Consider the following 12500-nt stretch of genomic DNA (forward strand, 5'->3'; position numbering starts at 1 on the left):
AATAATAATAATAATAATAATAATAAAACAATAATAATAATAATAAAAAATAATAATAATAATAGTAATAATGGTAATAATAATGATAATAATAATAATATCAATAAAGATAATCATAATGACAAATATAACGAAGTTAAAACAATTCTAATATTTATAATAAATTAATCACAGGAATTCCACTGAATCCAATGGTTACAATGCTTTTAAGAAATTATAAGACCTATATGAATTATTGGAATGATAAAAATTGATTAATAAAATCGTACTAATTCTAATGATCATAAATAATATCAATAATATACTTATATTAATCACAATAGTCATAACAATTATATTAATTTCAATAATCGTAAATCATAATAGTTAAAATATTTATACTATTTGTAATATCTATAATAATTGTATTTATAATAGTTACAATAAATGTGATAATTATAATAATTATGATAGCTGTGGTATTATAACCATATTAGTTAAAACAATTACAATAATAATCATAGTGATTACGATAATGATATTCATTACACAAGCAAGTAAAAACTTATGATTAATTACAATATCAACATTACCAATGAAAAAGAAAAAATGCATTAACAATAGTAATTCTAGTAACTCGGATCAAAATGGATATGATATTAATAAAATAACAATAATGATAATAATAATAATAATAATAATAATAATAATAACAATAATAATAATAATAACAACAATAATAATAATAATAATAATGATGATTATAATAGTAATAATAATAATAATAATAATAATTATAATAGTAATAATAATAGTAATAATAATATTAATAATAATGATAATAATAATAATAATAATAATAATAGTTATGACAGTAATGATAATAATAATAATAATACTGGAAATGAAACGCATAATACTGTAGTACTAACAACGCTAATGCCAATTATCATAAAACAATAATACTGATTATATCGAAATCAATTACGACGCATAATAGTAATACCTACTAGAAATAAGAAAACCACAACGATGACAGTGGTACTGGAAATGTGGTTTGGCAGTATTAGGGTCGGTGTTTGTGACAATGGCAAGATGGCAAGACTATAAATAGCTTCATGATAACATGGAATGAAAAAATAATGTGAGATCGAATGTTGCAATAGGCAATGCTGTCCCATACACCAACGTGATGTACATATTTTCGATTTGCTGGTGTTCATTAGGGCACAGCCTGGGGTACATACCTTATGGATACATACGCAAGCACATATTGACCATGCATCATATATGTTTACATGTATATGCATACACACAAACACACACGCACACACACATATACATATACAATATATATTGCACATATAGATATGTGTACATACATATCTATATAATGTATGCAAACAACAGTACATGGTAGAACCCACACACATAAATAGATATTTTCTCATATGTACATATAGTACCATTCACATACACACGTGACCATGTACATACACCCATGTATATACGAATGGATTCACACAAGAGATACCTGTGAGTGTATGCTGCTGTGGCTTTGTACATCATAAACAAACAGAACTTACAGTTGGTGTGGTGGTGGTAAGATGGAGGGATGGAGGGAGGGCGGGGAGGGAGGGAAGGAGGGAGGGAGGGAGGGAGGGAGGGAATGCCTTTATGACCTTCTATTCGCTCCATATAACACTCTAAGGTTGACTTAAAACTACTTGTTAGCATAGGAGTTTAGGCGAACACACAAGGGAGTAGAGCATGAACCAAGGAGACAGGCCAACATGCTGGACATTTGGGGAAATCTAGTCCTTTCTAATGATAATAATAGGTTGTAGTACATTTTCAAGTGAATAAATGACAATAAGATTTCAAATAAACTTGACGTAGTTGTTGATGACAAATTCACTCAGATTTTGATTTGTAGATATAAAAGGTGAAAATTGATCGTTGCTTACGAAAGGTCTTCTTTCAGAACTGAGCATCACCTAGAGAAAATTGCCAGTGTTGCCGTTTTTTATTTATTTATTTATTTATTATAATTATTATTATTAATATTATTATTAATATTATTATTATTGTTATTATTATTATATCATTATTATTATTATTATTTAATACTCGCACCAGGCAAACAGAGTTGGATTGTGTTGCGTCTCTCAGTAGTTAGAGGTACCATCGCAATGTTAGGAAAATTTCCAATACCCGTAACCTAACTTGTACCAGCTGAAACTAACTGAGAAACCATCTGAAGTTCGGAGACGTTCCGACTTCCCCGAGGCTTCTGAAGGGGAGGGAAGGAGGGAGGGAGGAAGAAGGGAGGGGGAGGGAGGAAGGAGTGTATTTGAACGAGGTTGGGAGCTCGCGTAGGAATGTGGAGACCAGTTGCTGTCGGGTGGCCTGGAAGGGGGTGGGGGGGGGAGGAAGTCATCTAGGTAAACGGGGGTGGGAGAGAGGATGTGGGGAAGGAGTGTGTGTAGGGGCGGCATTAGGGGGATTGGGGGATGCACTTGGAGCTATATTTCACACTCTGTGATTCAGAAAAAGTAAGTTATGGTTGAAAATAAGTCAGTTGTGAACTAACCGTTATCCCTCCTAGTCCCCTTTCAAAGACATCGTGTGTCATTTAGAAAAACCCAAAAATCTTTTTAGGAAGATTGGTGATACAAAACTGACGCTCCCACTTGGTTTGACCACTGTCAAAGATGCACATCATGATTATTATAAATGTTATTATCATTATTATCATTTGTTTACGCCTGACAAGTCGTATTTGTTGTAGTTGTTGTTCTTCTTCTTGTTGCTGTGGTTCTTCTTCTTCTTCTTCTTCTTTGATGAAGATGTCATGTAGGAACGTTGTCAAGGAGCTTGGGGGTGGATGGGAGTAGGTGTGGTGGAGTTTTTGGTGTGAGAGGACCTTGGAATAGCACGATGTTGCATCGACCTGGATTGTTTTGAATGAAATCTCGGATGATACTGCACTGAGATTGTGACACATTGGCTTATTTTAGGGCTCTATTGACAAGCTACCAGACGTGGGCAAACTGGGCATTTGGAAGCTACTGTACTTTTTTTATTTTCTCTTAGAGTTCATTTGGCATAATATGTATGTCTGTTAAACAAGATACCATGTGCATTCTCATCTATAACAACACCATATACATAGTTTCTTGATCGATTTTTTGAGCACACATCTCATATGAATGATGATTTACATAAAAAATGCTTATTTGCTAACTATGTAGATAAACATATGAAACATTTGGCTAATCTTGTCACCTAGGCTGTCTCTACATGCTTTATGTAAAATTCTGATTATTCAAAGAAGCAGAAATTGACTATTAAATTTCCTTCTATTATTTTTTCTTCTTCTTCTTATGCTTTCATCTTCAAATACAAACAGACTCCGGGGCACCACAAGACCAAACAGTGATATTATCTTATCTTTAATAGAAAACTCGCGCACACTCAACTGTCCCCGCACGCGCGTGCACGGGGGGTAATCACAACATCTGTTGAAACTTTGTCGCTTTCATGACTTGAACAGTTTCGTATGTTTTATTTTTTTTCCTTCTCCTCTTCGCCATCATCATCATCATCATCATCACCACCGTGTAACACATCGACTGCTGCAGGAAAGAGCGCTTTGACGGAGTAGGAAAGGAGGAGAGGCAAGCCGATCGGGTAACGGGTGTTCCGGCCGAGACGAGAACCAATCCACCTCCTTTCGGGCAGTCTTGAGAGTAATTCGGTCAAACACTAAAAACTCAGACAACCCGGACACAAGTGCTAGCTTCTCCTTTCTTCTTCTTTTTTTTTTTTTTTCTCGTCCTCGTTTTCTTCCATTCTCTCGGTCTCTCTCACTCTCGCTCTCTGATCCGGATCCCTTCCTTTCGGTACCTGAACTTTGGAGGTAATGGAGAGATGGAATAATAACAGAATTGTGAATTGTGAACAACATCATCGTCACCATCTCGAGCACAGCAGATAGTTCCGTCCAAATTTTGTTAAAAAAAAGAAAAAAAGAAAACCAAAGTCAGGTCACAGAGGAGTCCATCTTGGAGCGACAAACTTAAGCTTAAACAGAAGAAGCCTATGGTAAAGGTAGATAAACAGGACACACCATAATTATTATCATCATCTACACATGCCTACTGGGTAGTTACGTCCAACTTAGCAGCTTTTGAAGCCTGGGCACCATTTCTTGTAGAGATAGGTAGAAACACGTTATAGCTTGTCTTTCGGAACTCTTGCAAAAAACACTTTGAAACTTTTTTTTGGTTTGGTTTTGTTGTCGTTTTTGGCTTATTTCTTCGTACGGGAAAAAAGGACCCCAGCAGCATCCGATAAATATATATTTTTTACATATATATATATATATATATAATTTTTTTTATATGTATATACTTTTAATTTCACCATCACGGGGTCATTTGGCTTTATAATATCACTTTGAATAATACTGCCTTTTTCAAATGTTTATCTTACAATTATAAAGAATTTTCTGATTCTTTCGTCTTTTCAACAGCTGCTTTGTCTCTTCTCAACTGCAACAGTAACTAGTAGTAGTGGAAGCGGTGTTGGGAGTGGCAGTAGTAGCAGTGACAGTAGTGGTAGTAGTGGTAGTAGTAGTAGTAGTAGTAGTAGTAGTAGTAGTAGTAGTAGTAATAGTAGTAATAATAGCAGTAGTAGTAGTAGTAGTTGTAGTAGTAGTAATAGTGGTAGTAATAGTAGTAGTAGTATAGTAGTAGTAATAGTAGTAGTAGTAATAGTAGTAGTATCAATAGTAGTAGTAGTAATAGTAGTAGTAGTAGTAGTAGTAGAAATAGCAGTAATGGCTGTAGTAGTAGTAACAGTAATGGCTGTAGTAGTAGTAGTAATGGTAATAGTAGTAGTAGTAGAAATAACAGTAATGGCTGTAGTAGTAGTAGTAGTAGTAGTAGAAATAACAGTAATGGCTGTTGTAGTAGTAGTAGTAGTAGTAGTAGTAGTAGTAGTAGTAGTAGTAGTTCTGTGAAAGATATGTAGAAAGCAGTTGTAGTGTGTTGCTACATCTATCCGCTTGTCCTTGCAATCCACCTATATTCTTCTTCTTCTTTTTCTTCTATTCAAAAATTATTAAAATGCTTTTTTTGTGTGTGTGTAGTAGTAACACCATAATCTATTATACACGAAGCACTTGTCTTTTTTCCTCTCTCTCGCTCTCTCTCTCTCTCTCGCTCTCTCTTTCTCTCTCACATAGAAAATAATTCACTTTCCTCTATTCCTGTTAATAATATAATCCTGGTCTACATATTCAAATATATGAGGCGCATCCATCAATATACCGATGGTTCCGGCCGTCGTGACGGCGAAGAAGATGTACAGCTGTAGTCGATCGATGACCATGGCCACGTACTTCCAGTCTTCCCGGATCTGTTGGGTGAGAGAACAGGGGTAAGACCCATTAGTCAACTCTTCGCCTCTTCAACCTCCTCCTCCTCCTCCTCTTATCTTCCTCTTCCTCCTTCAAGGCTGCTGGCAAGGGCAGGGGCAGGGACAGGAGGCGGGGCGTGAGGGGAAGAGGGAAGGGAAGGCGAGGAAAAAGACGGGGAGGAGGGGTCCGTGGCCAACTGCTGCTGCTGCTGCCGCTGCGGGGGATGCGGGTTTCCACTTGTTGAAACTCGATGTAATCATAACTTATCATTATTATTATCATTACTACTATTATCATCACTATTATTGTCATTATTTTTATCATCCTCATAATCATTATCATTACTATTATTAATTATTATTATTATCATGATTTTTATTACTATTATTATTACTATTATTATCATTATTATTATCATTATCATCATCATTATCATCATTATTATTATTAATATAATTATTGATATTTCATTATCATTTTGCTGCGCGCGCGCGCGCGTGTGCGTGTGTACGCGCGCGTGTGTGTGCGTGTTTGTGAGTTTGTGTGTTTATTATTATTTCATCATTTTGTGTGTGTGTGCGTGTGTGTGTGTGTGTGTGTGTGTGTGTGTGTGTGTGTGTGTGTGTGTGTGTGTGTGTGTGTGTGTGTACTTACCTAGTTGTATTTATATAGTTGTATTTTACGGGAAGGGGAGCTATGCTCGTGATGTCCCATCTCCATATCTCGTTTTATCGAGACTGTTTTTAAATCCGTGTATCGTTTATGCACACTCCACATTCTCATCTAATCTGTTCCAAACGTCTATTATCCTGTGGGGAAAGCTGTTCTTTTTCAGGTCTCTTCTATAATTGTCTTTCTTGATTTTCGTTCCATGTCCTCTTGTATCTCTACTAGCCTATCCCATTTTATTAGATCCTATCAATAATTTCCATGGCTTTCATGATTCTATGAATAGTTATTAAGTCTCCTCTCTTCTTTGCTCTAATGTTTGAAGTTCAAGTTTTGCCAGCCTCTCCTCATATGATAGTTCAGAGGAGTTGTATTCTTTCAAGTTTTGTTATACATTTTTTTGTACTTGGTGACCACGTCGTCGCTGTATACTCCAATTTTGGTCTTATCAAAGTGACTAGTATTTTCTTCGCCATTTCTTCGTCCAGGTATGTAAATGCCACTTTGATTGATCTTATCAAATTAAAAGTTTCTCCAAAAATTTTGTTTATGTGTTTCTCAGGGGACATATTATTCATAATAATGACTCCTAGGTCCTTCTCTTTTTCCATTCTTATAATTTCCTTCCATCCCAATGTATATGATCCCACTATTCTTTTTTTTTTTGCTTCTTCCAAATTCCATTATACTACACTTCTTAATGTTGAATTCCATCTCCCACTTCCTATTCCATTCCCATACTTTACTGAGATCACTTTGCAGTGATTCACAATCTTCTTCGGTGTTCACTTTTTCAACATTTTTGTATCGTCTGCGAAGAAGCTCATGTAACTTTCAATTACTTCATCCATATCATTATTATATATAGCAAACATTATTGGGGCCAGTACTGTTCCTTGTGGAACTCCACTAATCACCTCATCCCAACTGGCATGTTTGTCTCTTATCACCACTCTCATTTTCTTTTCAAGCAAAAAGTCTTCCATCCACTTAAGTAGTTTGCCCTGTATTCCTCCTACAGTTTCTAATTTCTTTAGCAATTTCTTATGTGGCACCTTATCAAAAGCTTTTTTCAGGTTTAGAAAAGCACAATCTGCCCATCCATCTCTTTCCTGTATATCTATTAGTCTTGAATAGAAACACATCAGGTTCATGGCACATGATCTTCCATGTCTAAATCCAAACTGCCTCGGTTTTAGTACATTATTTTTTTCCAAATGTTTTACCCATCTAATTTTGATCATTCTTTCACAATTATTTGTTACCATACTTGTAAGAGAGACCGATCTATAGTTTGTAGGGTCTTCTTTGTTTCCCCCCTTATATACTGGTACTACATTTGCTCTTTTCTAATCTTCTGGAACTTTTCCTTCCTTCAATGAACTGCTTATTAGACTATGTATTTTGTCTGTTAGTTCGTTCCTGCATTCTTTCAAAACCCAATTTGGTAATTCATCTGGACCATGCGATTTTCTGACATCGAGTTCACTCAAGTGATTCATTATTTCACTCTTTGTTACTTCTATTTCTTTCATAGGGGGGACTTTCCCCTCCCACTTGATATCTTTCAGTTGTATGTTCTTCCTTGTAAACACTGATTTAAAATTATTGTTCATAATTTCTGCCATTTCCATTTCCTCTTTGTATTCTATTCCTCCTTGTCGCAGCTTCACTAATTCTTGTTTGTTTTTCAGTTTGTTGTTTACAAATCTATAAAATAGTTTTGGTTGATCTTTATATCTTTCTATGACATCCTTTTCGTGTTTTCTCTTTTCTTCTCTGCGCAGTTCTCATGTCTATTATCAGTATATATTTTCCATTTTTCGGGTTTTTTGTCTTTCCTCCATTTTATCCAAGCTTTATCCCTTTTATCTTTTAACTCTCTACATCTTTTGTTGTACCAATATTTTACATATCATTTTTCTTGTTTTTGTCTTGGAACATACTTTTCCACTCCTTCCTTATATTTTTTTGTCAAAATTTTCCATTTCTCTTCTACTGTTGTTTCCTCTTTGTATATCCTTTCCCAGTCTGCTTTTTCAAAAAAGAAAAAAATCTCATTTTATATATATTTTTTCCATACATCAATCTTCCTTTTCTATATTGTTCGTTTTTTCTTATTTATTTTTCTTCATTTAGTTCCAGTACTACCAATATGTGGTCACTTTTACTTAGTGGTGTCTTATATTCAATCTTGTCCAATATTAGGTCTAGTCTCGATGGCTCTTCCTCATTTCTATACCTAGTATTCTCTTGTATCCATTGTATCATTGTATGTTCTATAATCATATCAAGTAGTACATTTCCCCATAGGTCATCTCCACCCTTCACTGTCATTTCTTCCCAGCAGATTTCTTTACAATTAAAGTCACCCATTATAATTATTCTTCCTCCATCTTTCATTATCTTATTTAGTGTTATCCTTGTGTCCTCTAACATATTCTTGTGTTCTCTCTCTTCCCACGAAGCCGTTTTAGGAGGCACATAATTTATTACAAACTTCCTGCTCTTCTTATCCCTGTCCTCTATTTCCATCAGGATCATTTCCACTCTATTCTTTCCATATGTGGCATTCCTCATATTTATATCCTTTTTAGTCAGGAACATAACTCCACCACCTTGTTTTAGTTCTCTGTTTCTAATCCAATAATTATATACACTATGTCCTACACTGTTGGGTGGTAATGGACCTTTCAATTTTGTCTCCACAATTCCCATTCTGTCAGGTTCCTTTTCCATCAGGTAATCATTCAGTTCATTCAATCCTGTTATTAATCCATCTATATTTGTAAATGACACTTTTAATTTTCTGTTACCTCCATCCTATTTTCTGTTTCCCTTCTGTTTTTCTCTCCTATGAACCATTTCCTCATTTTCATATCCACTACTCTCCAATAGAATTTCTCTTTGTCTGACTCTGTTCTGTTCTCGTTTTTTCCTTAGCTTCGATTATTTTTGTTTTCTCTTCCTCTCTTTCCTCTTTATTCATCTCTCTTTTTATCCATACCTATTTGTACTGACCATTTTCTGCTAGTTTTCCTGTTTTTGATAAGACATTCTCTGCTGTTGTTTGTGATCTGACTTTAACCTTAATTGGTCTGGTCTTGTCTATGCTGTATTTCCCAAGTCTATATATTTCTTCAATTTCTTTCCCTAATTCATGTTCACCTTCTTGAAATATATTTAGTACCCTGTTCACTCTTTCTTTCTCCTCTCTTACTCTTGTAGTCCTATTTGGATTATGTTTCTCTTCCATTCCTAACATAATTATACATTTCTTTTTATCTGCTAAGTCTCTTACTATATTCTCCTTCTATCTCACCACTTTAATAACAGTGCCCTTAGTGCGTTCCTTCATCTGTCGTTTCACTATATCTCTAAATTCCATTTTGTTATTTTTCTGAACCTTTTTCCAACCACTTACCTCTTTTTCTATGGACTGTTTATTATTATTCTTTAATTCCTCATTCTCATCCTTTACTTCTTTTAAATGTCTTTTTAATTCTTCTACTTCTTTATTTAGGTTTTGGTTCTCCTTCTTTAGTTCTTCTAATTTATTAACTCTTTGTATAATCAGTGCAAATTGACTGAACTTAACCTCCCATTGTTCGTTCATTTTTGTTAGTTTTTCCATAGAAATAATTATCTTCACCTTCCTTTGCGCTGCTCTTATCTATATTTCTAATTCTTACATTTTTACTAATGTCTTCGACTTCACCTCTGTCGTCTGCGCATCTTAAGTCGACATTCCTTCTGACGTCCGGGGTCCGTTTGTCCCCTTCCTTATTTTCTTCCAATTTCCTCAGTAATCCCTACCCTTCTCCCTTTTCTTTGCCTTCCCACTATGCCATGAGCTTTCCCCTTCCCTACTAATACAACACAGGTACTCCCTCGTCGTTGAGATCCACGAAAATTGAATTTTTCCCGGAGTTCCAATCTTCACTGTCACTTCGACTATCTCGCGCGCGCGCGCGTATGTGTGTGATAGTGCTTCTATTCTCTTGTGAGAAGGATCACGCTATCTTGGTTGCTACAGGCATTTTCCACCAGGTTTAACATTCAAACTTGGTTCTACACGCCTTCACTTGTTCTATAGTGCACGCGAGCGCGCGTGTGTGTACATTTAGGCGCACCTACATTGCACACCAGTATTTTAATGTGTATGTAACGGTTACCCTCATTTATTACCCTTTCTGTCAACTAGTACTTCGTCCTTCGTTACCCGATTACCTGTTACCCTGCCGCCCTCGCCTCCATGACGGTGCAACCCTCCTTTCCGTCTTCAGCGGGGCTTTGGGCTTCCGTCCAATGAAGCACTGGGTCAACACCTGTTATCATTGCCTTCGTTATTGGTACTTACCTGTATATATTCGTCTTCGTTCCTCAAATGCTCTGCAATGAACTCCACTGCCTCGGTGGCCTTCATGGCTTCGTCAGTCATGAAGAACGAGTCTGAACTCTCAGACTCTCGTCGCGGCATCTGCAACAACAACAACAAAAACAACAACTTTAGCAGGCTCTCTCCTCACCCCATTCCCATGCTCATTTTTTAGAATGACTCTCGTAGTTCTAATTTGGGTGATATGGTGACATGGTTACAGTAGTCAGGCCACTATAGGGGATAGATTGTACTGACAAAAGAGATCTCTTGATCAAGGATGGAAGGGCTTTAAGGATCTCAAGAAATACAGTATTCCATATAGAGGCATAAATACTTGGAATAACTTGGAAGTTGATATAGCCCAAGCTCGAACACTACATTAATTCAAATCTAAATATGGTAATTGGAAATCAAGGATATAGATCAAGTTGGAACTGTACATGAATTCGAGGTTAGATATGATGCATTGGAGAGTATGAGACGGGACCCTACGAGCGTTGGTCCCTTCCTGTATGCTACAATTAAGTAAATACTATCAGGTAAATGCTCACTCTCTAACACTGCACTATCCCTTCCTCACCTCATTAATCTTGCAGTTGGGGTGATGAAAATTTGTGAGCTCCATGAGGTCGTCGATCTTGCTCTTCGGCATCGATTTGGGCATGTCTGGGGAACCATAGTGGTGGTGAGACGGCACTCCTGAATGTATAGGAGCACATTATAGTCACGGAATATTCATGTTACAAATATAAACTAAAAAAAAAAAAAAATCTGTGACGGACCGGTTGGGCAATGCGCATGGAGTGCTGTGCTTGCAATCAAGAACATACATGCAGGCATACATGTAAGTACCGTACAAAACTATACATATACATATTCACATAAATACATACACACATATGAGTATATATAATATTTCCAAATACATATACTAGGTATATGTTACATACACATATATGCATGTCTATTTACATATGTGTATAAATCCATACATATAGTTAAATATGTATATGCGTACATGTATGTATACACACATGGACAAGTACAGTCATGTACACGCAGTTTGTAACGCATACATACACGCAGAATTACAAAAAACCCTACTTGGAACTTTAATGCTTTTGCCAATATTCTATGCTGCCATTCAATGCTGAGGTATGCTGTGCATGTCAGCCCATTGATACAGCATATGACGTGCCGGGGCCTGAAGTTAGTGACGCGGGTGCGCCTCTTAGCTCATACACATGCGTCGTAGTTTGTGCGCATGCCCGTCCACATGCGCCACATAAGACTGCAAGCATGCGCTAATCGGCCCTCATACTTTCATCATTTATTGCCAATACTTATTTGGTTATTATTCTTATTCTGTTAAGAATATTGCTGATTATACTTTTATATAAACAACTTGATACTGTCAGTACTTACAACGTTGGTAGTGATTATGTTAGAAATACTTTTATAGTGAAAGCACTTTTATGTTGATAAGTGATCACTTTGCCAATGCTTTTCTGTCAACACCAATCACATTGACAACATCTTTATTTTGGCACTTATATTACCAATACTTTTGTGACAATATTCATATTATCAATATAATGCCAATGATGATATTACTAGTACTTTTATACTGACATCAGTCGTATCACCAATATTTTCATATTGATAATCACGACATTGACAATAACCATATTGACAATGCCTTTATATTTACAACACCTTTACAGTAACAATAATCACATTACCAAAAACGTTCATAATTGAACAGACAAGCGTTTCTTCTGGCGCAGTACATCCAGTGTCTTCGTTTTCAACATTATTATCCATGAGTGAAAGACCCGCGGCCCCACAGCAGCCGGTGGCAACGGTCCTCGAACCCTCGGACCCTCCCACAGATCTCTCCTGGATGAAACTTCAGACTGTGTTGTTGTTGGTTGGTGTAGGACTGTTTCTATGTCAAAGGTTGAAAAATGTAAGGGAACGGGGAGCCGTCGCCGGTTGTCAGCTCTTCTTATGATAGAGATCTTGGGCCCAGACCAGGGACCGAGT

General features: G+C 36.3%; 1 protein-coding gene across 2 annotated transcripts in view; it reads right to left on the reverse strand.

The window, feature by feature from the left end:
* Positions 1-741: 741 nt before the first annotated feature.
* nAChRbeta1 (nicotinic acetylcholine receptor beta1) overlaps positions 742-12500 on the reverse strand; it is a 404305-nt gene continuing 392546 nt past the window's right edge. The window contains exons 10-12 of one of the 2 annotated variants that reach the window (XM_076213927.1): positions 11035-11120; positions 10434-10553; positions 742-5403 (exon numbers count right to left, since the gene is read on the reverse strand). In XM_076213927.1, the coding sequence (XP_076070042.1) occupies positions 5239-5403; positions 10434-10553; positions 11035-11120 (371 nt within the window). In that variant the 3' untranslated portion in view covers positions 742-5238. Of the gene's footprint in view, positions 5404-10433; positions 10554-11034; positions 11154-12500 lie in introns of both variants that reach the window. The other variant, XM_076213926.1, reaches the window with a different exon arrangement.

This window comes from Oratosquilla oratoria, chromosome 32 (assembly GCF_046742065.1).
Source record: "Oratosquilla oratoria isolate Oo_2021 chromosome 32, ASM4674206v1, whole genome shotgun sequence".
In the NCBI taxonomy this organism is placed as follows: Eukaryota; Metazoa; Arthropoda; class Malacostraca; order Stomatopoda; family Squillidae; genus Oratosquilla; species Oratosquilla oratoria.